This window comes from Parasteatoda tepidariorum, chromosome 4 (genome assembly GCF_982258835.1).
Source record: "Parasteatoda tepidariorum strain Cologne lab strain chromosome 4, Ptep-v5.0, whole genome shotgun sequence".
NCBI classification, from domain to species: domain Eukaryota; kingdom Metazoa; phylum Arthropoda; class Arachnida; order Araneae; family Theridiidae; genus Parasteatoda; species Parasteatoda tepidariorum.
The window spans coordinates 79205887-79233204 of NC_141758.1; the positions used below are offsets into that span (position 1 = coordinate 79205887).

A 27318-nucleotide genomic window follows, 5' to 3' on the forward strand; every position below is an offset into this window, starting at 1 on the left:
TCTGCACTGCTATACAAAACTGTATACAAAGACTGCTATTGTTGTTGTTCCTTATTCCACTTTATCCAGTTCATAGCTAGATCAAGTCCAGAAGACCATTCACCCACAGAAAGTCATGAACTAACACAGGATTTTCAAAGAGATCACTCTTCTCCAACTCAAAACAGTGGTCTGGAGTCGATTGGAGTGAATTGCACTTGGGGCACACAGGAAATTCCTTTTGTTCTTGCACGCATTGTGTACGAGTTTGTCCACTGATGAATCTAATAATGGTGGTCTTATTAATTTTATTAATTTTATATCATCCTCTAGCTCTAGGGCAACCTCAGGATGTTTTTGTTGGTGGTACCAGTCATGATCAGATGGAATCCTCCAGGTCCTATTGTTATCGGAATGTATTTTGAGAATATTTCACTATAGGGCAAAACCTGTTCTACTATAAAACATATTTAAAAACATATTTACCAAAAATGTACTCTGTATGAGTTATTGAATCGGCAAAAAGCAAAATCTGCAGGAAAAAAATCATATGAAATCATCATCATCAAGATTCTTTTTACTGAAGTCTGGAGCATAAGACTTTAAGTTTCGTCCTCCATTCCTTGCGGTTCAAAGCAGTCTCCCAAGCCAAGCTCCAGCTAGACCATCCCAGCTCATGTCTTTCACCCACTATGATTCTTTCGTCTCTCTAGTGTTCAGGTGAGAGCTACACGAGGAAATTAGTGGCAGGCATTTGCAGAATGGGCTCCATCTATTTCGATGTTTGGTTTCCTCAGTAATGAGTCTCGTTTTCTCCTCTCGGTATAGTTGATCGTTTGAAATTACGTAAAGCCAAACTATTTCCTTTTAATCCTACTTATAGGTAAATCCTAAGAAGGATTATTTTCTATTAAGAACTTAACAGTTACATGACGTGCTCATACTTATTTAAATGGTAAGCAAACTTAAGTAGTTTTCTTAATTAGATATTCATTTCTTAACAGATGAAACAGGTTGTGAAGAGTCTGTTACTTATGCAGAAATGTTTGAAGAAGTCAAATTATATGCTGCAGCTTTTAGAAAACACGGATTAAAAAAGGGTGACATAGTAGCATGTAAGTGTATAAATCATTATTATTAAATAAATACAATTAATACCATGTAATTATTATAATAAATATAATCGGAAAAATACAAATAATAAAACGATGTTTGCATATAATTTGTATATGTTTTATATGCAAATAATAAACAAAGCTTTATTTCGATCGATCAACAGAATGTAAAATCTATACAGGGTGTTTTGTTGTGACTATTCTCAATATATATTTTTAGAATCCTTGTCAAAAGTGAAGTATTCACATAAAGATCGTAAATTAATCTTGATCGAAACAAAAGATCAAAAACAATCCTGAAATCTGACGAATCCTAAGCAAATCTAAACAAAATTAATCGAAATGTCAATGATGGGACTAAAAATATGAAATTCGGTTTGATAGCCAAAGTAAAGCCAAAGAAAGAGGAATTAAAAGGCGACTGATAGAACCACCAAGTTTCATCAGTCAAAATAACTGGTTTTGCTATTTTTCTTTATCTCATTTTTTCAAGTAGTGATTTGAGAGATTTAAATGACTTTTTTGGCACTTCTTTGCTTAAATGTTAACTTGAGCCGTGATGTCTCAGGGGATGGAGCGCTCGCCTTCCAATGAGGCGAACCGGGTTCGAATCCCAGTCGATACGAATTCCGCATCCGGCTTGCACCGACCACAGTGCTGACGTGAAATATCCTCAGTGGTAGACGGATCATGGATTAGAGTCCCCTTGCCTAACAGTGGGAGGTACTCGTGGTCTTCTTCTCCATGTAAAGCAAATGCAGGTTAGCTCCATCAAAAAGTCCCCCACGAAGGCAAATTTCTCCCAATACTTGATCCAGGAGTTCCTTTGTCTTCTGGATTGGGTTCAAAATTACAAGGCTACGGAGTTGAACATTAGTAGTCGCAAACCCATAAAATTGGGTCGGCTGCTCAACGACGGTTATTAAAAGAATTTAACTTATGAACCCTAATATGTGTTTTCAACAAACCAAGTATTATTACGAAACGGGGAAGACTTTCATTCATGGTATGGTGATGTTGAGAAGGACTTAAAAAACATTAAAAGTTTACGACTACGAATAAAAACGCATCTAACGCATCTGTTGGAACGACCCTGGCCTTCTCTAAGTTGTAGGACCCCGAAGAAGAATGTGTTTTTTCTTGACTTCGTTTCTTGCAAATATGTTTTAAATACCGTAATTACGGTAGGGAACATCCTGTTTTTCTTGAAAAAGAAAATTAAGGAAATCCCCTTTTTACTTCTTTATAAATTGCCAAAAACCTTTAAAGGCTATACTCCGTTGCAAGTTAAGGAAAGGCAGTTGCGGTATGGCATTTAAGTAACATCCTCGACTGCATACATTTCCGTTTTATTTCATTATCAAATTATACAAATATACTTCTTTAACTAATAATATCAAACTAATAATATCTAATAAGTCAAACACATTTATATAATAATATAATATAATAAGTTAAACACATCAGGTAGAATTTTAATTCGTAGATACTATCTTCTACTATATATACAATAAAAATATTTAAAAAAAGGTTTCGAAATCTTACTGGAATCCTAGACTTGGCGACAGACTTTGTTAATAAGTAGAACACTCGTTCTCGAAAGAACAACTATGCGACGTTGCAAGATTGTTATATTATATGTATTAGATATTTGAGCCGCGATGGCTCAGGAGATGGAGCGTTGGCCTTGCAATGCGGCCAACCGGGTTCGAATCCCAGTCGATACGAATTCCACATCGGGCTTGTACCGACCACAGTGCTGACGTGAAATGTCCTCAGTGTAGACCGACCATATGCTAGAGTCCCCTTGATGTTTGGGAAGGTTCTCGTGGTCTTCCTCACCATGTAACGCAAATGCGGGTTAGCTCCATCAAAAAGTCTTCCACGAAGCCCAATACTCTTCTCTACCAATACTCGACCCAGGAGTTCCCTTGTCTTCTGGATTGGGTTCAAAATGACGATGGTTCAACGACGGTTATAAAATTAAAAGTTGTGAAATATATTAGATATTTGTATTCCGAAAATTGACTGCCATTTCAATTTTGTATATTTTTGAAGCATATGAAGTTTTCCATCGGGTAATACCTCACAGCTTCGGTTTCTTAGGATTATTTATGTAATATTTGTTATTCTTTCATCAGTTTCTTTAAATGCGAACAGAAAGCCGTAAACAGGGTTATGCATAATTCCTTCTGTTTACTACAACCTTATGTTTACTACAACTGGCTTCAGTGGTACATGTTACTGCCATCTACCGGCAACTGGTTAAATTAAAACTTGAATACTTTCGGAATAATTTCATATGTTCTTTTTTGCCATATTCGTCTTCGTTTTTTTTACTATAACGCTTCGAAACACAGGAGGGAATTATGAATAACCCTGTATTTGTTACGATTTTTATGAATTCCTATTACTTGTTAAATCATTATTCAATAAGTTTTATTTTCTCATTTCGCAAAATTTTAAAAAGCAAGACAAAAAGAAAATTGCGCAATGTCGTTTCAAAAGTAGGCGATGTTGATGTTTGCTTGCGTTGGGAGCTATTCATCCATTTGGCGTGCACTTAAAGGCCAACAGGCTCTCTCCATAGGGATAATAATTTTTTTCTTAACTTGCAACGGAGAATAATGCAAAATATATTTTTTGTCTAACATCAATATTTTCAATAAGGAATATATATTTATTTTCAGGTTATATATCTAATAGAAAAGAAGCCGTTTTTATTTATCTTGCGGTCCTCAGTATTGGAGCTATTTTTGGTGGTCCTCAGCCTTATTTCGGTGCCCAGGTAACATGCTTTTTAAATTTTTTTTAAGACATAGTTTGTGAATATTTTGGTGGTCCTCAGCCTTATTTCGGTGCACAGGTAACATGCTTTTCAAATTTGTTTTTAAGACATAGTTTGTGAATATTTTGGTGGTCCTCAGCCTTATTTTGGTGCCCAGGTAACATGCTTTTTAAATTTGTTTTTAAGACATAGTTTGTGAATATTTTGGTGGTCCTCAGCCTTATTTCGGTGTCCAGGTAACATGTTTCTCAAATTTGTTTTTAAGACATAGTTTGTGAATATTTTGGTGGTCCTCAGCCTTATTTTGGTGCCCAGGTAACATGCGTTTCAAGTTTGTTTTTAAGACATAGTTTATTAATATAACTGAATACCATTTCCGAATGATCGCATGTTTATTTATTTCAAATTTGTAATATTCATATCATTTTATTATTTACTACCATAATTTAATAGTTTATGTTACTGCAAAGAGAAAAAAATGCTAGTAAAATTACCGTACTGTATATTAAGGACATTTTCGGGAGGAAAACGAACATAATTCTGGTAATTAAACCAAAATATACGGTATTTAAACTATTCATTCGGTCATTTTTCGCTTCACTTGCTTTATATACTCGGGTGTTTTTCTTTTTGAAGATAATACCCATATGATAATGTAATTCTGTAAAACAATCATAGTAAGAGACTGAATAAATTCATATAATAATAATAAAAGATTGTAATTCTGTAAAACAATCATAGTAAGAGACTGAATAAATTCATATAATAATAATAAAAGAATGTAATTCTGTAAAACAATCATAGTAAGAGACTGAATAAATTCATATAATAATAATAAAGGAATGTAATTCTGTTAAACGACTGTATTTCCTTTCAGCTGGTGATTTAGTGCCTGGGGCTAATTATTTCTGACTGACAATGTAATAACAAGTAACAAAAATAAAGGAAATGACGAATTTATTGAATGGGACAGAAAGCTTTGAAACTGAAATTTTAAAAATAAAAGAGGGATATTCTTTTTTGAAAAGATAGAGCATTGAATTAGAAGATAAAGACATTATTTATAAATAGTTATTACAACTCAGGTCAATTTAGTTTTTATATGTCATTCATTTTAGCACTAACCTTTTTTTTACATGCGCCTGTACAGAGAGAAAAAAATTCTGGTAAAATTATCGTACTGTATCGTAATGACATTTCTTAAAAAACAAAAAGCAAAAGCTTAATTTTGGTAATAAAAAGCAAAATATACGGTATTTAGACATTTTTTTATTTTTTCATTCAAATAGTAACGGTTTACCGGAAATTCTGGTTTTCAAAATTATAGTTCTTATAACTACGCATTTAGTAAAAAATACAAATTTGAAAAATTAATTTAATTAAATTAATCGTGAAGGAATTGTTTTCATGCCACGCTCTGAGTTTTCATGATAAAGCTGCCAAATTATACACTATTCACCAAATTTTATCACATATTAAAAAACAATAATTTACAATTAATTTAACTGAAATTATTACCAGAGAGATTCGGTAAAAATTACTGAGTTTGTTTTTTTCGTTGTTCGCATAGAGCCAACACGGTTAATTTTACCATACTTTGGTAGTTTTGATAATAATTTTTTTCCCAGTCTTGTAATTATAATTACACAAAAAATTTATTTTTAGAAATTTATTATTTACAAATTTCAATTGCATTATTATTAAATTACTTTATGTTTGATGCAATTTTAGCTCAGAATTGTTAATTATTTCGCTATACTTATATTATGTTTCAGTGCATATGTAATGTGTTAATCCAAAAAAGACACCGACATATTAATTGTTTTGTGCTGTTTAAGTTCTTGCTTGTAAAGGTTTCTAAAATAATTTGATATTTTTTCAGCTCCGCGAAGATAGCCCCCGAAAATGAGGAAATTCAAAAATTCAAACTGCATTCGTTTGACCATTTTTTGACCACAAATGACCACCTTTCAAATTTTTTTGACCACCCTTATTTTGGACATAATCCTGAAAATTAAATTCGGGGTCTAACTTCGCATTTTCACGCCATATGAATAAAAATCAAATTTTTATATTGTATTCGTTTGACCACTTTTTGACCACAAATGACCCCCCTGTAATTTTTTTTGACCACCCCTGTTTTGGACATAATCCTAAAAATTAAATTTGGGGGCTAACTCCGCATTTTTTAGAAAAATAAATAAAATTCCAATTTTTATATTGTATTCGTTTGACCACTTTTTGACCACAAATGACCACCCTTTAATTTTTTTTGACCACCCTTATTTTGGACATAATCCTAAAAATTAAATTCGGGGGCTAACTTCGCATTTTCATGCCAGATGAATAAAAATCAAATTTTTATATTGTATTCGTATTTTTATATTGTATTACATTGTACACTTATTTCTTCCTCTTGTATTTCAGCAAGCATCGAATATTATACAAAAGCTGAAACCAAAATTTTTGATTGCAATCGACCATCATACAGATGACGGGGTTGAGTTTCACAACATTGAAAGCTTACCGAAAATTTCTAAAGGTCTGTAATATGATTTTCAATTTAACCATTGGGTTAAATAAAAATCAATTCATTTTTTCCAAATTTTTCAAACCCATATATTTAATTAAATGTTAAAAGTCAATGAATGATATACGTTCCCCTTTGATAAATAACTTTTTGTCATCTTTCGGCTCATAATGTCTGGTTCGTAGAAAGACCAGACTTTATTTGCAAAAAATTAAACAAGTGCTGATTTACAGCCTCATCTGAATTCAACTTTATTTCATGCTAGGAGTTTTGTAAAGATAAAAACAAGTGGGAGACTATAGCGCCCTGTCAGGTGAGTATACTGAGTGAAACAACACATCCCTCCCAAGCTACTGTAATTCTTAATGGGTTGCCAAAGATATGTGCGGCCTGGCGTTGTTGTATAGAAACACTAATCCCTTACTATTGACCAGTTCTGGACATTTCTTGATGACAGCTTCATTCATACTTCCCAATTGTCTACAGTACATTCGAATTTATGGTACTATTCGTTTGATAAAACTAAAAAGAAGAACACTATTTATCTCACCATACTGCGAGTATTGAGAAATAATTAACCTGTTAAGTTTTTGAACTTGCTGTCACAGCAAACTTGTTGAATCCTAAAGTTTAGTTCACTTCTATTGGTCCTCCATTACAAACTCATCACTTTGCGAACTCAAGATGAACCTACTGAGATTTGATCCTACTGTCACATCAAACTTGCTGGATCTGCAATTTTGGTTCACACTCATATTGCATATTGCGGCTTCCCATTGAATGATCTCAAATAATGTCTTCATTTGTGAAAGAGTCTTGTACCTCCCAAATGTACACAGTCTACACTCTCAGAAATATAACTCGCACTTTTGGGGATTCAACAATCCTTGAGCGTTCATTTTGAGAATCATTTCGTAACAGGATCACGTGAATTGTGACGAAACGTGAACTCTCAAACAAGAGACGAAAATGTTTACTCAACTAGAAACTTCATCGCAGAGCATTATAGGAGATTAAAAACTAGAATGACGAAACTGGAATAAAGACGATCACTAAATAAAGTGGTGAATTAAGCCAACAGGTACGATATTATACTTTTATTTACGTCACACTACAACTGCACGATGGGCTATTGGCAAGGGTCTGGGATCCGAAGGTAACATTCATACGTCACGTTCCGTTTTACAGTTAGGACTTTTTCTCACACCATCCATCTATACGTTGATCGTAATTTTGACATGAACCAGAGCACGATTAATCTCCGATCCAGTACCCCCAGAGGTTCTGATTTGTTCTGGGAACATGGTGCACTCTAGGACCCCGACAAATCATAAGCCGAAAAGCCTATCTGGTGGTCAAGGAGTTGCCTTCGTACCCGGATGATCCTGGATTCGAATCCCGCTTCCGGCATGGGTGTAGTATATCTTTCTGTTTTATCCGTCCTTGCGTTGTTGGGGTGAGTTTAGGCCCACGATAAAGTGATTATTAGAGAAATTAGTACATTAGGCACTACGAGTTTTTTTCTTCTTTTTTTTATTTATTTATTTTTGGAAAAAATAAAATGAAGAAATATTTCGTCACTTTGACAAAATTTTTGCACGGACCAAGAAACTGTTCCTTAAAAATTGGTATAGTTATTTAAGTTATGGCATATGATGCTAAAAAGAAAGTAATTGTTGTAAAAAATAGAGAAGTCTCCTGATATTTGACTTTCCATTTTTTTAATAATGTAATGGTTATTTTAATGAACCTAGTGGATGTGAAACTCTCATCTCTTCAGTCTTCAATATTTAATTCTATAAATGTTTCATAAGTTTTCTAATTTTATTGTAGATACGCCTTCTCTTGAAAAAGTCATTATTATTCCAACAAGGGCTGAAACGTATCAGATGGATATTTCTAACATATCCAATAGGTTTGTAAACATGTGATTTATTCGTACAAAGCTCTTACGGACGCTATACCACGAGGGAAATTTTCATTACAATTCCTGTCTTACTTCTATAACTAAATTAAAATTAAAAGTAAAGAAAAACTGAGTTCAGACAAACCTGAAGTAAGTTATTAATTTTCAATTAGGGAAAATAAATTAAGAATATCAAAACATAAACAAATTATTCCAAGAGAACTTCCCCATTACCTAATCCTTGTATGATTTCCTTTTGATACTTTAAAAAATTCTTTTCAGTGCTTGAAACTTCGTGGCATAATCTGGGTTTGCCTGAACTCCCTTTTTCGATACTTTAAATTTCAATTGACTTATGGAGACGATGAAGAATTTGCGATTAAAAGTTTCTCCCGTGATATAGCGACCTCTTAACTAGATAAAGAATTATTTCAACTATTTTATTAAATGGTTAATTGTGTTCCTTGTCATAATAAATATGGTAAAAATAGGTTTTAAAAATTTCTATGGAAACTGCAACGCATGCATTTAACATTTAAGTGTGCATTTAACGAAAATGCATTGAAAAATGCATTTAACAAATTTATTTAACATTTAAGAATAATTCGTTAGACATCGTAGTTTTGCGCACATGCTATTCGCTGACATAGTATGTATGTAAATTAGCATTAAAGTTTAAATTAAAAATAGCCATAGGGTTTATATCACCAATAAAGAGGAGAGTTATACGTCAAACAACTTTGGATCTTGTATAAAATAATAATTATATAATTAAAAATAACTGAAAGATATATGTGCTTAATAAATAACAGTATATCTTCAAAAAACTAATGGAAGATAAATCAAATTCATTAAAAAGTGTTAAAATGCTTCAGAGAATTTCTATGTCTAAATTATTATTTTAAGAGTGAAAATGTTTAAAAGTAAACTAATTTATAAAACAAATGAGATAAACTTCGTAAAATAAGTAAACTTAAAATTGGACAGCAACGGTGTAGATCCTTATAAGATTTTAAACGTATCCCTGCCTTTCACACTGATAAAAATTCATTTAAATTATGATTCTTTTTTCAATTATTCCTTAGGTTCTAACATTATACTTTTCTAGCATTTTAACCAATTTTTAAACAAATTGAAAGCTTATTTCAAATATTTTCGATATTCTCTAAACAGAAATATTCTCTATATTTTCAAATATTTTCTAAACAGAAAGATTTTAAATTTGTCATAAAAATTTTTGGAAAAATTACTTCTGACATTATTTTAAAAAAATTAATTGACACTTATTTTTCGAAGTATGTTTCTATGAAACAGTTCGAATTTTATTTCAATTGATTATTAATGTGGTTAATATTTACAAAAAGCATTTGGTTTTCTTAGAAAGTATCGTAAAAATCACTTTTCTATATTTTTTTTCAGTTGCTTCTTACACGAATTTTTATTAAGTGGTATAGGCCTTAATGGTGCAATACCAGACATCCAGTTTGAACAACTTCCATTTAGCCATCCTGTCAGTATCAATTTCACGTCAGGTACAACAGGACTTCCAAAAGGTCCAGTGCATTGTGCAGGGGTATGTTGTTTAATTGGACATAAGTAAAACTGAAATATCAAGCATCTTTGAACTAAATACTAATTCAAAAATAATCAGTATTTCGCTAAAAAAAATTTTCAATCGTTTTATGTTTTTAAATGTAAACTTATCCCCCAAGGTACTAGGAAGGATAAGTGTACAATTACCTTTTTCCAAACTTTTAAACAAACATGGTACTCAATGGTGCGCCGTAATCACTACCTTGGATATATGTTCTTAGAATCCATCTCAAAAATAAAATAAAATCACCTTATAATATTTATGCGAGGGAAAAAAACAGAAATTTTTTCAAAATTTTTGGAATTCGGCGAATTTCGAAATAAAATAGAATGAGGAAATATTTCTTTAATTTTGACGAAATTCGTTTCCTCGAAAAGTGACAATAGTTATTTAGTCACTTTGACGAAATTTTTGCTTCGAGCATACATTAGGAAACAGTTTCGTCAAAAAGTTTCGTGAAATTTGAGCATCCATTTTTTACAGCGAGCTTTACATATTATTTGAACGGTTGCTTATTTCTTCACTAGTTGAATTAAAAAGTTCCCCATTATCTTATTTCACTATCGGTTGAATTATTTCTAACTTTTGAGAAAAATGATTTTTTTAGTGAAATTTTCTCATCCATTCTAGACTATTAACTTTAATGTTACATTATAATTTTAGTCATTGGTTTCTCAATTGCTGAACTATGTGTTTTATTGGAACTTGAAGCCAGGTGATGTGGTTTTTTCATGCTATCCAGTAAGCTATTGATCAATATTTCTTTGATTATCACTTATTTATTTTTGAGTAATAATAATAATAATAAAGTGTAAAAAATTCTAAATTGTTGTACATAAACAACTAATCAAAATATCTATTAACTGAAGATAATTTTTTTGTTAAGGTCGGATGGACACTTTTTAATATTTATGCAAGCTGTTTTGCTAGTGGTGTGACGTTGTTTCTTTTTGCTGGAAGCCCCTATCATACAAAAAATGGTCGCAACATGTGGGATCTATTTGCCCGCTACAAAGTTTCCACTGCCTGGTTAATAACATCTATGGTGGACAAGCTTGAGAAGCTTGGTGCAAAACCAAGTAAGTTATGTTGTGCATAATCCTGTGAAACTTATAATCCTTATGCATAATCCTGTAACCTGTAAAACAAACTTATCCTGTTACCAGTCACCATCTAGTGACTCCATTTCCCTGAATTTGAATCAAATTTCAAAATATCCTCTTAATCGTAGTTTTGGAACGAAAATTATGAAACAAATTATTTTAGTTGTTTTTTATCAAGAACTTTTCTACAAAAATCGATCACATGACAGCGACGAGTTTTCTTTCTTATGGGTCGATTTCAATGGGAATGAATTTAATGAATATAAGTATTTGTTTTAATAAAAAGGGTTATGACACGGGTTCGAATCCCTGTGAAGGCCGGTCGATACGCCCCCATTCTGCTGCCGCCTCGCATCGATCACAGTGCTAACGTAAAATATCCTCATTGGTAGACGAATCATGGGTTAGAGTCCCCTTGCCATCAGGCTAACCATTGGTTGTTTTCGTGGTTTTCTTCTCCGTGTAACTCAAATACGAGTTAGTTCCATCAAAAAGTCCTTTACGGAAGCAACAGTTTCTTCCAATACTTGATTCAGGAGTTCCCTTATCTTCGGTATTGCGATCAAAATTGCAAATCTACTGTTCAATATCGGTAATAAAATAAAATGAAATAAAATAAAATAAAATAAGTAAAACAAAGAGTTTTTTAATCAAAGGAATGAGACAAGGTTCTCCACCCAACCCATCAACTTAATCCGATACCTTCTATGCCTGTCCTTATGCAGTATTGTAGAAAATTTCAACTTAAAAATCCAAAAAAAATAATAATAAATAAACCCAATTTTGAGTTTATGACTACCAATGTTCAACTCCGTAACCTTGCAATTCTGAACCCAATCCAGAAGACAAGGGAACTCTTGGATCAAATATTGAGAGAAAATTTGCCTTCGTAGAGGACTTTTGATGGAACTCCCCCCCCCCCCTATTTGCGTTACATGAAGAAGAAAATCACGAATACCTCCCACGGTTCACCTGACCACAAGGGGGCTCTAACGCATGATCCGTTGACCACTGAGGATGTTTTACGTCAGCACTGTGGTCAATGCGAGCAGGGTGTGGAATTCATGTCAACCAGTCATCGCTGGGGTTCGAATCCGGTTCATCTATTAAGGGGCGAGCGCTCTATCCCCTACACTACCACGGTTCTAAAAATAATGCATTGTAAAAATCCAAAACACTTTCATAATTAAATGTTTTTTTAATCATGAAACTATTTTACGATTCATAAAGTGGCGTACAGACTTGTCAATTTTTATGCACAAATTATTTTGTATCAAAATGACAATCTTCATTTTTCAGGTCCAGATTCAAATTTGGAACATTTAAAATCCTTAACCATAGGAGGAAGTCCAGTAAAGAAGGGAAATATTTCCTACCTCAAAAACAATGTGAAGGAAGATATGTTTGTAGGAAGTCAATTTGGAAAGTACCAGCATCAAAAACAATTTTAATTAATTAATAATCCAATTTTTTTACCAGATTTTTATTTGTGTTTTTAGATTACAAAACAGCTATTCGAATGATAATATATATAGTATGTTCTGTAGTTACTGCCCTTAATATATGCTTTTAGAGCCTTTATTCCCATAAAGGTTAACAAGTTAATATTAAGATTGAAAAAGTATTATCAAGTTATGAGTAGTTATTATCGAGATCGATTAGTGTGATAACGGGATTGAAGTAGTTAAAAAAGTTTATCTCTTCGAAATTATCCTGCCAAAACACTTGCATCAGTAAACGAGCATGCGAATATATGTGTATTCAATAATCATAATAATTTTTATTTTTAAAGAAATCAGAAATAAAACTTATTTATTCTCCTTTGATGTATCATCGGTAAAAAAAAAAAAAAAATTTTGACACGGTTTAAAATGCGTTTTCAAAATTCTTCTCAAAATGAGGAAAATCAGAAATTCGTAAGTAATAAAGATGTTCAAAATTACATTTGCCTATATATCATTTTTAAATTGCATGTTTGTCCCACAATTTCTTTTTATGTTTGCAATCTCAAGTAAAAAAGAAATTAATCAGGATTCAATGACTATAGACCATAAGTATTAATGAGTTTAATTAATTTTAAAAATTATTATTTGTTTATGTCCTATTTTTTTAAAAAGAATATTATGCAGCTAAAGTTAAGATTGATAGCAAAGCAAAAAAATAATGAAGAGAAAATGTATTTAAAATTTTGAATTCAGAAATTTTGCTTTGAATTTTTAAAATTTGAAAACTCGAATTGATGAAAAAATTATCCCTTAACTACAATGAATGATTTCAAAATCCTACATTGAATTTATTACTTCTACATGAGCAAAGAAATAATTTAGACCTTTTTTAGAGTGGAATTAATTTTAAATTTTAGTATTTCTTTACTACAATGCTTCATTCTTTAACTACAATGAATGATTTCAAAATTCCGCATTGAATTTATTAATATTACAGGAACAAAGGAATCATTTGAACATTTTTTAGAATGGAATTAATTTAAATATTTTTTAAGTACAACGCTTCATTCTTTAACTACAATGAATGATTTCAATTCCCATATTGAATTTATTAATCTTACAGGAGCAACAGAATCATTTGGATCGTTTTCCGGAATTGACATCAATCTTCCATCGTATGCAGGAGAACTGCAAGTTCCTAGTTTAGGAATGGACATAAGATGTGTCAACAGTAGGGGTAGGATTTTTAATTTATCTTTAATTTAAACTTTAGAAAAACTAATCAATTCAAACTGAGCAAAAAAAGCATGATCCAAACTACCAGAATATGGTAAAATTTACCATGTTTATAGCAACAAAAAGCTCTATAGCTTTAATCAAACTGCTTTCGTAATGATTTTGGTAAAATTAACAATAAAATGGGGTTTATAATGTACGATAAAACTTGGTAAAAATGGTAACATTGGGTAAATTGTTCGTGATACCTTAAATGATGGCATAAAAACTATTTATTCGATTAAATTCCTTACATAACTGATCTTTTTATCTCCAAACACTCGTTAAAAATAATTGAAATTAGCATTTTTCAAAAAAAATTTAAAAGCATTGATCTTATTTAGCGATGAAAACTATCACCGTCTTCAATACAGCTGTGGTTGACGAACAATAGTAATAATGACGAACAAGAGTATTTCAAATCTGAAATTAGTTTCTTTTCCCAAAAACTACAGATTTTTTCCAGAATGGTATTTTTAGTTTAGTTTATTTGTTATCTTATTCTGCAAGTTTATTGCATGCATATAGGTTTATACACATACATAAACACTTGTCAGTTGCTTTGAAAATAACACCTAAGCCAAAAAAAAGATATGACCTCAACGCATAGCGTCATAAACTGAAATGTATTATCGCCTTTTTCATACCATGTCTTACGTAACACAGAAGTGGAGCAGTTAGTATTGTTCCGAGGACAGCGGTTCGTTTCAATTAGAGATCGACAACAGTCCTTAAGACTATTAGTAGAATCTTCTAGAAAATACAGCTATTCCAAGCGCTCAATTACAGCTAAAAATAACAACTTTATTACATCAGAACACAACTTTGAAACCTCAGACGGTTTAGACGGTCCTATTGCTTTAGAATTCGAATTTTCCAGAGCTACCATTTTGACACCAAAATGATCGCCAACTGGCTAAGGTTATCACCAAGTCAAATAAAATGTCGCCAAACCGAGTCTTTCATAAGAAATACATTGGAAGTAAAAATACTTTAGAAGAAGTCTATCTAAATTACGTTAGAATTACGCGAATTCCTAGCAATTGTTTTAATTAAACTATTTACTTAGGATCCGTCTGAGATACTTACCCTCATAACAAAAGAGTATTCACAAAATTATACACATGCTTACAAATTCGTATCAGTATTTACTGGATTGAATTTTGAAAAAAAAAACCTTGTTGGAAATATATTGAATTGCATAAATACTGTAGCTGGTCGAGAGAAAAATTCATAGCAGAATTTTAAATCAGCGACGTGCAATTATCTAAGATCCGTTCGAAAATTTCAAGCTACAGAAAAGAAGAGAAAAGAAAGGGAGAAAAATAAAATGTTTCCAACACAGAAAAAAATTTACGAGTCCCAATCAAGGACTGACTGTTAAATTAGGACAATTGAAGAAGAAATTCAACAGAGAACGAAACAAACTCATTCCAAAAACTTGGAGAAGAGTAAGAATTAGATTTGCACATCCTAAAGAAGAGAGTCAGTTTGTTTGATCAAGACATTAAAAGGAGAATTTCAACAGGATATTTAAACAAAAAATGAAAAATCAGAAAGGTGTAAGAAGAGGGTGAATTAAAAATAAATTAACCCTATTCCGTTACCCTTAAGTGCAAAGTGCTTCCTTTGAAAATTAAGCAACTATTAGTCTCGAAATAATTGTTTGCAAAGATTCTGTAATAAATCCATTATTATTATTGTTGTTGTTATTATCTGGTTTGCTAAATATTTGGATAGGTGGTTTATTTAGTATACTAATATTTTTTTAATAATTTTTTGAAGGTGAAAACGTTGTTGGTGAAAGAGGTGAATTAGTAATAGCAACACCAACCCCATCATTGCCAATTCATATTTTTGAAGATTACGACAAGAGTATTATGAAGGAAACTTATCTTTCCAAATACCCTGGTAAACAATTTTTCTGTTAATTTGGAATATTAAAAGGCACTTATGAGTGTCAAAGGCAAAACCTAGCTAATGAAGTGTGCTACTTCATATCTGTACTAGTATATCATTTATATCCCTTACAATTACATATTCATCATATTCATCACATTTTTAATAGTCAAAATATTAATATATTTTACAAGTATAAATAACTGAGAACAATGATAACGCATAAAATTTGATTTTGTAATGCTACGTCAAATAAAATAACATAATCTCTGTCTATTTACATTCCTTGGTGAATTTAATCAATTTTTAATATCAACTTGGTTCGTTCACTTATTTTATCGTTAATTTTTCTTAGAGTAAGTTTGTTATTGTGCCACTCAACGCAACTAAGAACTTTGACAACGGTTTGACGGCTAAGGAAAATGCTTAATTTGGCTTGAATGCTTTCAAATATAGCTAAATATTTCACATGAAAATATGTTACTATGTTCTGAATGACGCAAACATTAAAATCGTGTGAGATTTCACCGCATTCTCCCTTTGAGAATATAAATATAAATTAATGGGATTGAGTTTCTGAATCTGCAACAGCGACAAAAATTGAACCCCATTCAATTCTTGAAACCAGTAAGACGGCGATCGCTGGTTGTTGCAACCGAGGGAAGAGGAAAGAAATGCGCATGCGTTAACACGGCAAATGCGATTTGTTGCAGTTGCAGTCGGTATGAAGGCCCTTTAGGTAGATACATTTTCAGACACAAACTATTTTGTGTAGCAATTTTTTCCAAGCGTCGGCTTCTTGCTTGATACCTAGATGTATGATGAGCAATGTTTTATTGTTGCACATCGAACGTTGACTGCTGCGATGTGAATACTGTTGCATTAATATTAACGAAAGGATTATTATGCACCAACCGCTTCCAAACATCGGTTTCTTTCTTGATGCTAATAAATACAACATGCTTTGATTTTTTATTACATAATGAACATTGACTTTTGCAGGGTAAAAACTGCTCCGTTAACTGTAACGAAAGATTCAATGAGCACCAACATAGGATTCGAAACATAGGATTCTGGCTTCATGCCAAGATGTAAAATGTGCGATGTTTTATTTTGCGTAATGAACAGTAACGGTTGCGATATGAATGCTACTTTGCGAAATGTTACGAAAGATTTAACGTGCACCGATTGCTTCGAAGCATCGAGTTCCGGCTCGATGCCAAGATGTAAAGTGTGCGATGTCTTATTGTTGTATAATGAACAGTAACTGTTGCAATTTGAATACCGCTGCGTTAAATATAACGAAAGATTCAACGTGCACCCAATTGCTTTCACACATCGACTTCTTTCTGAAGTCGATGTAGTATTTGCCAAGATGTAAAGCACTGATTCTCAACGGGGGCGGTGAACATATGCTGAGGGGCGGTGAACTTGTTTTGAGCAGTAGGGGGGCGGTAGGTATGTTTTGGGTGGTAGGGGGGCGATGAGCATTCAAATTCATTTTTAAAACTTCTAAATAAAATTATTAAATTAAAATTAATTTAATAAATAAGGAAAATCAAAAATTAATATTAATGAAAAATAATTAAATTAATGTAATAAATTAAAATTATCCGATACACCATTTGTACCAGCAGTAAAACGAACTTATGTGACAACTATTCTCCAATCCGAACTGTCGAAGGGCATGAGTGAGTTGTTTTTGCTTCTGACTTATTCAAGCCATTTGGCGAAAATTGAAGTGCATGCGCTTTCAGTATGAATGTTTGATTTGATCCGTGTTTCTTATGATGGTTTTCGTTCGCTCTCTTTCAGTTTTTTCTCCAATTTTGATTCAATTTCATTGATTATTTGACCAGGTACTTGAGCGAATTTGTTCTTCAGCGTAAATTATCTATTGATTTTAAGATATAGTTTATTTTCTTTCCTCGTTTGTATTTTGCTGCTGCCTACAATGTTGGTTAATAAAAAAAGTGTCGTCAATACAGTGCCACGTACTTGACGTTCGGATTCGGAACGATACAGTGTTGCACCGGATTGATGAGATGGCTGAAGACATTAGAGTTTACTTATGCAAACTTTTGATGTCCAACGTATTTCCCTTCAAGTTAATGAGTCAACCTTGCCAAGTGATAAGGCTTTACTGTTGGTGCACTTCCGATTTATGAATGAATGAAAAATTATTCAAGAGATGCTTTTTGCAAAAAACCTGATTTAAGATACCGAAGGTAAATCTATTTTTAATACTGTCAAAGATTATTTCATAGAGAAAAACATTCCTCCTTCGAATATTGTGTCTATTGCCACTGATGGAGCTACTGCAATGGTTGGTTGACATTGTAGGTTTAACCCCATTTTGAAGAAAGAGGTACCCCTCCCAAGACAAAGATACCTAGAAAACTCCTCCCATAATTGATGGCCAAGCACCAGATATTTTAGCTGTCCACTGCGTGATTCACAGACAACATTTAGTTGGAAAAAATCCCAGAGACCATTTGCATCAGTCATTGCAATATGTCGATCTCTGCTGTGATGAAAATTCGCAGTAACACTCTCAACGATTGATTCTTCAGAGAGCTGTGGAAGAAAAACGATGAAAAATTCAATCGCTTGCTACTACACACTGAGATTCGCCAGCTTTCCAAAAACGCCTGTTTCAATAGGTTTTGGAATATTTTCGACTCTGTGCCTGAGTTCCTTGAATACATCGCGGATTTATTTGTAAAATTTAATGGTGTTAATTTACAATTTCAAGGCGACGAGCTCAATTTGATTACTACAAAATCAGCTATTTCTGCTTTTCTAAGAAAACTCATTTTGTGGAAGCAGAATTTTGGTAGGAATAAGTTTAGCCAATTTCCAATCTTATCGGAATAGAGAATGGTGAAATTTTCTCTGATGATACACAAGAATATTGTAATAACCTCGAGTCTTTGTACATTGAATTTTCTGACATTTAAAGATGCTTTGTCCCTGGAAGTCCCTTAATGGTTACGAACCCTTTTGTGAATATTGAAACAACAGAGGTTCAGATTCAGAAGAAATTGGTAGAACTTTCAACTAATGAAGCTTTGAAATAGTAATCGTCTTACAGAATTTTGGCTTCAAGGTGGCATTTAATAGCTTTCCCTTCCTTCTACTTTGTGGAACGAAGATTCAGTGATCTGACGTATCTAGTCACAAACAGTTGTCTGAAAATTGTGTAAAGAGGGGACTTGCGTCTTCACCTCATTGAAAATATTGAACCGAACGTTAAGTAACTGGCCCTGAACCAAGCACAATCATCTCACTGACATAGTTACTTGATTGTTTCGTTGATACTACTTTTTAGAATAAGTTTTTTAACTATCTTACTAAGAATAAATGACTCTTATTAAGCATAGGTGTCTCAGGTGTATTTTTTCATTACTGTAATTATTTTGATTATAACAAATAGATTGCAATTACTTGCCTTAAAAATGTTGCCTCTTTTAATTCAGCACACATCCCTCCCTCCCCATGCTCTAAATAACTGGATTTTCACAAAGGGGGGCGTTGAGATTTTTTCTGACTCTTAGGGGGGCGGCAACGTAAAAAAGGGTGAGAATCTATGATGTAAAGTATGCAATGTTTTATTGTTGCGTAATGAGCGTTAACTGATGCGTTGTGAATATTGCTGCTTAGTAAACGTTAACTGTTGCATTAACTAATACAAAAGGTTTAATGTTTCCAAACACCGACATCTTACCTCATAACGAATAATATGCATTGCTTTATTGTTGTGTAAAGAACGCTAATTGTTGTGATATGAATAGGTATCTCATAATCAAACACACTTCGTGTTTTCTCTCTTTCTTACTCTCTTTTTCTCTTACGAATTAAATTAATTAAAAATATGAATTAAAATTTACAAGAATAGAAATATAAAATTTTACACTAAGTTCGATATTAATTGTAGCGTAACGAAAGTTTGTTGTAGCGATATGAAAGCGTGTTTCGTGTTAAAATGCAGTTCATATTTTTATTTTATTTTTCAGGTTTCTGGTGTCAGCATGATGAAATATACATAAATCCCAAAACTAAAGGACTTATTGTGATTGGCAGAAGGTATTGATTTTAAGTTTCAAAATTGAATCCAAACTTCTCCCTAGTTAAAATTTCAAATGAAATATTCGATGAAGAAAAATTAACCATCCCAATTTTTTTTTACCTTAAAAAACATGACTTCTCAAATAATTTAACTAAAATATGAAAAATGAAAAAAATTACACATTACATGCGAAATTTTATAAATGGAATTTACTTTAATTAAGGCTCGTCATTCGTTTCAATATCTAGACGAAAGTTTCAATAAACTAACTTTGACAAATTGATAGTTTTTGAGACATTTACGCACCGATTTCTATACTACAATCTGTCAACTGAGAAGATATCTAGAACTTAGATATATTGCCGTAAACTGGGGTAACTAGTCATCATCTAAAAAGAATTTATATCGGAAACATCAGTTACACATTAGAAGTTACGCATTAACGATTGTCCATTAAATATTTAAGAGTCCAAAAAAAAAAAAGGATTATTGATTGTAATGATGAAAAATACTTAAATGAGCAACCATCAGCCTCAATACAGGATTCACATTGGAGGTGATGTGAATCAGTCATACGTTGGAAGATTCCTGACGTTTCTAAGACCTGAAGGTGCAACCCAAATTATTTGTTAGACAATATTCACTGGGTGACAATGTGATTCTATGCGAAACTTTTTAAATGCTTCAGAGAAGAAAAAAATCAGGCGGAACAGATAGACAGATGTGGAAAGCACAGAAATGGCCCGCTTCTACCAATCCACCTACTCGAAAAAGCAATATGGGGGTAGTTTCATCAAAAACGTACCTTCGCAGTAAAGTGCAAGAAAAAAAAATTTTAAAAAAAGCGCTCGCCTTGATTAATTTTGATCAAATAATCGAATCCTCGCGTTCTAGGACTCAATCTTAATAGTTCGAAAGGGCTAATATGCTAATTAATTTTTGCACACCATATTTTAAGTTACCAAATCAGACACAAAAACGTACTGTCTCTAAATAAACATATCTTTTTTTCGATGGATTCGATTTTCTGACCTCCAAAATAAGGGGGGTAGCCACAATCTCGGAAATATGGTCCCCATCGTTTGGTCAGGAAAGCGATCCAAGGTTTGGATCCCTTAATGTTAATTTTACTTTTTGCGTATTTCGTCATATGTCGAGAACTTTTTAAGCGAAGTTGAAAAAAATTTTGCATACGATTATAAAATTCGTTTATCTAGAGATAATTCCATGCAAAAAATAAATGTTAGTAAATGTTTATTATTAGTTTCTTTATTATATTATATAATAATTTTCGAAAAAAAATTTTAGTGAAAGGTATACAATTTTTACATTGTTTTAAAAAATTTAATATTGCATGGCAAAATCCAAAATTTGATCGGTTGAATAATTTCGAAGAAATCGAATTTTAAAAAAGTCGGTCATTAAAAGAATTCAATTTCTGAGAAACTATTTATCCGATTTTGTTCAAATTTAGTATTTTTCCATTTGAAATTGCATTCTTTAAAATGATGCAAAAAATTGCATGCGATGCAATTCAAAATTGTTTCGACTATTATTTAATACAATAATAAAAAGAAAGAAATATTTACCAAAATTTATTTTTTGCATGGAATTATGTTTGAATAAATAAATTTTATAATCGTGTGCAAAAATTTTTGAATTCATTTAAGAAGTTATCAAGATATTGCAAATTGCGCAAAAAGTGAAATATACGTTAAGGGGTCCACACTTTGGATCGCTTTCCTTACAAAACTATGGGGACCATATTTCCCAGGAGGCGGCTACCTCCTTAATATTGGGGGTCAGAAATCCAAATCTATCAAAAAACAGATATGTTTATTCAGACAAAGTACATTTTTGTGTCTGATTTAGTAACTTAAAGTATCGTCACTAATTAATTAACATATCACCTCATTAAGATTGAGTTCTGGAACGTGAAGATCCGATAATTAGATCAAAAGTTATTCAGAGTGGTCAGTTGTTTTCTTGCGCACTGTACATCCTTTGCTTTTGATACCCACAGCATTGTGGGGTGAATGTTGTTTGTTGTGGCATTTTCTATGACGCTTTACAGTTTTGTTTTGTTGCATCCTACATAACGTATACATTTCAAACAATGTTCTCACATGTACCCACAATCAAATAACGTAAACATTTCATAGTGGTGTTCTATAAATAATGTTATGTCTATTTCTATAGTGATGATACTCTGAAGCAAAATGGAGAGCGTTTTGGAGCTGGTGATGTCTATTCTGCAAGTAAGTGTCAAGAGATGAACAGGATTGTGTCGGACTTCTATTTAATGAGCTACCATTTTGCGAATTTCTCTATTTTGCGAATTTTTTCGAGGAACCAAGAACCTTTTGGAAATTTCTTCGTAAGGTGTATCAATTGCTATTTTAATTATGCCTAGTGTTTATGAATTTAAAACCTGTTTTGTGTTGTTTAAGTATTTCAAAAGAAGATTTTCTATTTAACGAAATTTCCATATAACGAACTTGCTATCGGGATTTAGCAACTTCGTTAAATAGAGGTCTGACTTTTGTTCGCAAAGTCAGATTTTTGGTAGGTTGGGCATTGAAGAGATCTGAATATAACGGATTGAGTTACAAAAAATGTTAGTCACTGGGAGCAAAAAAAAACGGACCACTCTGGATTACTTTTGATCTGATGATCGAATCTTCACATGTTAGGACTGAATCTTAATAGTTCGAGAGAGTGACATCAAATATGCTCATTGATGAATGCAGACAATATTTTTAAAAAATCAAATACTAAAAATTTGATCTCTTAGGAAATATTCGACTGCTTTCGCTCAGGTTTTGTATTTTGCCGTGTGAAATTACATTCTTAAAAATAATTAATAATATGCACTAATTAATTAATATATTTGAGGTCACTCCCTCGAACCCTTAAGACTGATTCCTAGGACACATAGATCCGATCATTAAATCAAAAGTTATTCAGAGTAGTCCGTCTTTTTATTTTACCCACTGTACTTAAATTATAAGAGACATCTGAATCAAATATCTGAATGAAGGCAACGAAAACATACAGAAATAGCTTATCGGAAGTGTCTTGGACAACCTACACGTATTTGAGTACTAGTACAAAGCTGTTGGGATTTTTATACCACACACCATATTCACAAAGCCTTATGCCCTTAAATTTCCTGTTATTTCGACCATCAAATGATTCATTTAATGTGAAAAATAATTTTTCTGTTGGTAAAAAAATTGGCACAAAAAGTTTTTCACCAAGAGAGTATAAATATAAGATAGTTTTTCTAAAAGAAAGAATTTTAAATTTGCCGAAAAGATGTAGAACGTTATAGAATACGTCATACCGAAAAATTTTTAATTTAATTAATTGAACCATAATTTAAAAAATATCCTTAATGGGAAAGGTGACTCCTTGGCCAAAGTAAAAACCCATAGAGAATTTTTTTTACCAAAAATCAAAAAGTTTTTGAAAATACAAAATTATTAAACTCCCATAAGTATATGAAACGGAATAGTACTTACATACTTTTAGAAAGATATACAACAATTCAAATTTTTTTTTTTTTCAAAATCAGTTTGAACTTTCTGGAGAACCTACGAGTTACTCACCAATAATTTCATAGACTATAATGCATTTCATATATCAATTATTTCTTTTCATCAACAGTTCATGACATGGAGGAGATTCGTGATTACATATGCGTGGGTCAAACAAGAGATTCAGATGGAGAACACAGGGCAGTTCTCTTCATCCAAATGAAGGATGGATACACTTTCACTCCTGAATTCAAAAAGAAAGTGGAACAGAAGATATTTGATGAACTGTGGGTGGACTGCGTTCCTCGAGTCATTCTCCAAATTCCCGAAATACCTGTAAGAATATTATCGATTATTTTTAAACAATTCATCAAACACTCAAAAAAGTATTCTTAGATAAAGCTTATATGTTTTATAAAATATAAAAAGTATTATTGCATATTTACCACATCTTCCTAAAGTTTTGAAAGATTATAAGTTATGCTATCTCTAGCTTTCGTCTGATTTTAAAACATTCTTTTTAACGAGATATTTCATGCTAGAGTTATTGAAACTGCGTATTGTTCCTAATAGAGCAATTCCAAAGCCGTGGTGGTTCGCCCTCCGATGACGTGAGCCGGATAGGAGTCCTAGCGTAGTTTTTATTTTATTTTATTTTATAACCTTTGTTGAACAGCCGACCCAATTTTTGGGGTTTACGACTAATAATGTTCAACTCAGTAGCCTTGTAATTTTGAACCCTATCCGGAGGACAAGGGAACTCCAGGATCAGGTATTGGGCAAAATTTGCCTTCGTTGAGGACTTTTTGATGGAACTAACCCGCATTTGCGTTACATAGAGAGTAAGACCACGAGAACCTCCCACGGTTAGCCTGACGGCAAGGGGACTCTAACCCATGATCCGTCTACTACTGAGGATATTTCACGTCAGCACTGTGGTCGGTGCAAGCCGGATGCGGAATTCGTATCGGCTGGGATTCGAACCCAGTTCGCCGCATTGGAAGGCGAACGCTCTATCCCCTGAGCGATGATTGATCGATTCGAATTTTGCACCCGGCTAGCACGGACCACTGATGTAAAATATCCTTAATGATAGACGGATCATGGGTTGAACCTCCCCCCCCCCTTAGCCGTAAGACCAACCATGGGAGATTTTCGTGGTTTTTCTCGATGTACGCAAATATAGATTAGTTCCATCGAAAAGTCCTCCACGAAAGCGAATTTGTCCCCATATTTGATTCAGAAGTTTCCTAGTCTTCTGGATTGGATTAAAAGTTAAAAGGCTACGGAGTTGATCATTGATAGTCGTAAACCCAAAAAAGTGGGTCGGCTGTTCAACAACGGTTATAAAATAATAAACTACTACTTATAATTTAGTTTATAGAGATTTTTAAAATTATGAGGTACATATAAATTTTTACTGATTTCAAATTATGTAGTTCTGAATGATGCAAGATCAAAAATTTGAGTGGAATTAGTCGAATAATTTCTAAATTTAATTTTAAAATGTAATTTCAAATTTTCATTAGTTTAGATCTAGATGGTTATAATCAATATGGATTATGCATAACTTCTTCGCCAAGGTTTATTTACAAACAGTAATACAGCCTCTTAAAAACATTTTTGCTGAGAAAATCTTACAACTATCCACTTTATTGTTGCATTCATAATTTATTTTCTTGGCTTATTAACTGTTTTTTTTTTTCAGTATAATCTGAATAACAAAAGAATGGAAAGCGTTATTCGCAAAATTGCAGCAACAAATGAAATTCCAAAAGTGAATAACATCAGAAATCCAGACAGCCTGAAGCATTTCTGCAACATACCTGAAATCATCAACTTTATGAACTACAACAAAGAATGAACTTTGCAATATGAATGTAATTTTTTTATGTGTATATATTTTGTTAAAACAAATTGTTATTAAAAATATGACTAAATGAAACAATGTTCTTCGGTATATATTTCTCAGTTTACATGATATTTTTTTGGACTTAATAATGAAGCTTCAAAGAAGAAAATTAATTTTTGAAAAAAGCAATTTAGAATTGAAACTATGATGTTTAATAAACTATTATTAAAGAATTGATTAAAAAACTTCAATAGATCTGGGCTTTGATTTTGAAAAAATTGAAGTGGACTAATTCCTAGATCATTGTTATGCAAAACTAAGCAAATGGAATATTTATGCGAATATCAGAAAAACTACAGTTAAAATATTATTTAGTCCCGCAGTGGACTGATCGATAAGACACGGTTCCAAGCAGATCACTGAAGTCAAGCATCACTGACTACGGTCAGTGTGCGGGTGGTTGACCACTTGGATCAGTCTGCGTAGGGACCGAGGGTGTGCGGTATTGGTCCTCGTTAAACTGTTCTACCGTAAAGTGCTCGACTTCGCGTTCAGGTCGTCGAGCTACCGAAGCGGGGGTGCCATCCCCTCTGCAGAGGATCAAAATTGTGATGGCATGTCTTCGGATCATCCTCAGAGGTCTTTCCCAGACCGTCGCCAATAGCCCATCGTGCAGCTCCAGTGCGACGTAAATTAACTACAACAACAGCAACAAAATATTATTTATATAAAAAAGAAATATGCTCCTAAAATAGATAATAAAATATGACGATGTTATTATCTCTATTAGGAATAACATACTATTAATTTCAGTCCCGTCCTTTAAGCCTCATTACCAATTCGGTCCCGTTACCATTTAGTCTCGTTACCGTTTCAGTCCCGTTACCGTTTTGGTCCCATTACCATTTCGGTCCCTTCCCGATTCAGTCACGTTACTTTACGTCTGTTTTCATGCAAACATTCCTCCCTATTTCTTTCTTTTTTTTTTATTACACTGATGATGTGTCGATGGCCCTAAATATAATTTTTGAGTTTATTGAAATATTTCATATACATTCATTTATTATTTTCAGTGGCAGAAAATCAAAAAATTTTAAATGCTTATTAAGTATTTAAAAATCATCAGGTGTGGAATTAAGCTTCCAAATTATTAAAAATATTTACAAGGAACTGAAACAGCAACGGGACCAAAACAGTGGGACGAAAGCGGCAGCTCTAAAATATCCTGCTTCGTTTAATTTAGTGATTATTTCCATTACCAATCTTGAAAAAAAAAAGCATGTTTTTAAATTAAACTAGTTGGAAAGGTCAAAATATATTGTTAGTTAGTTCTTAATGCGCATATTTTAAACTTTTTTATCACCTATATTAAAAAATGTTAAAGCAGTTTTTTTTCTTGAGTGTAGAGGAGGAAACAATCTCATGTTATCAGTACAGATTATTTTAATTGATCCTTAAAATATTTAACATTACTCAAGAAACAAACAAAAGGTAGATACTATGATAGTATCTACTATTGATAATTTATGATGACAAGGCGAAAAATTATTATTCGATGATTTTCAAACTATTATTAAACAAAATTAATTCAGTTAACAAATCGTTTTCTCATCAATAAACGAAAAACACTTCATATGATGTGTACCATAAATAATGGATGTTGTAAATACGTGAAAGGTATGTATATTTAATATTTAATTGGTTTAATTAAAAGAATATTTTTAACTTACTATAGGTTTTTGGTTTTAAAAAACCGCACCCTCCGGCAACCTGGCATTCACTTTTAGAAACAGTCCATATTTTCGACCAAAATAAAAAAAATTGGTAGGATTTTTTTAGTGATTTTCCTGTTAATATTACAGCATTTAACATAGGAATTCAAAAAACACTAGCTTTCAAAAGTTTTTGGTCAACGCGTGAAAAGCATTTTAACATTTCTATGCGGGGTTTGTTTTTGAAGTTCTACTTCCTAAGCGACTTCCAACAAGGTTGCGTTAAACGTTTAACGCTACATTTTTATTGGCCGGGAAATCACGTGGTAGGATCCAGTTTTCCCTCTTTCATTTCCATATTGTTTTGGTTCTCACTAGCATAAAAATAATAAAAGTCATAAAAGCATTGTTTTTCTATAAATATTTTTTTAGTTTGTTTTGATACACATATAATTTAATAGGGTAGTATTTTTTTTTTCAAATTTAGTGGATAACAATTGTAAAAAATGAGT

The 27318-nt window shown here is 32.4% G+C and overlaps 1 protein-coding gene across 4 annotated transcripts in view; it reads left to right on the top strand.

Annotated features, from left to right (window-relative positions):
* Positions 1–25177, top strand: part of LOC107445592 (acetoacetyl-CoA synthetase) — a 37731-nt gene extending 12554 nt beyond the window's left edge. For all 4 annotated transcript variants that reach the window (XM_071182460.2, XM_071182464.2, XM_071182463.2 and 1 more), the window contains 14 exons: positions 984–1094; positions 3785–3882; positions 6310–6424; positions 8246–8327; positions 9738–9891; positions 10576–10653; positions 10799–10991; positions 12315–12436; positions 13583–13697; positions 15521–15646; positions 19651–19720; positions 21903–21961; positions 23373–23578; positions 24951–25177. In XM_071182460.2, the coding sequence (XP_071038561.2) occupies positions 984–1094; positions 3785–3882; positions 6310–6424; positions 8246–8327; positions 9738–9891; positions 10576–10653; positions 10799–10991; positions 12315–12436; positions 13583–13697; positions 15521–15646; positions 19651–19720; positions 21903–21961; positions 23373–23578; positions 24951–25106 (1685 nt within the window). In that variant the 3' untranslated portion in view covers positions 25107–25177. The remainder of the gene's footprint in view (positions 1–983; positions 1095–3784; positions 3883–6309; positions 6425–8245; positions 8328–9737; positions 9892–10575; positions 10654–10798; positions 10992–12314; positions 12437–13582; positions 13698–15520; positions 15647–19650; positions 19721–21902; positions 21962–23372; positions 23579–24950) is intronic.
* The last annotated feature ends 2141 nt before the right edge of the window (positions 25178–27318 follow it).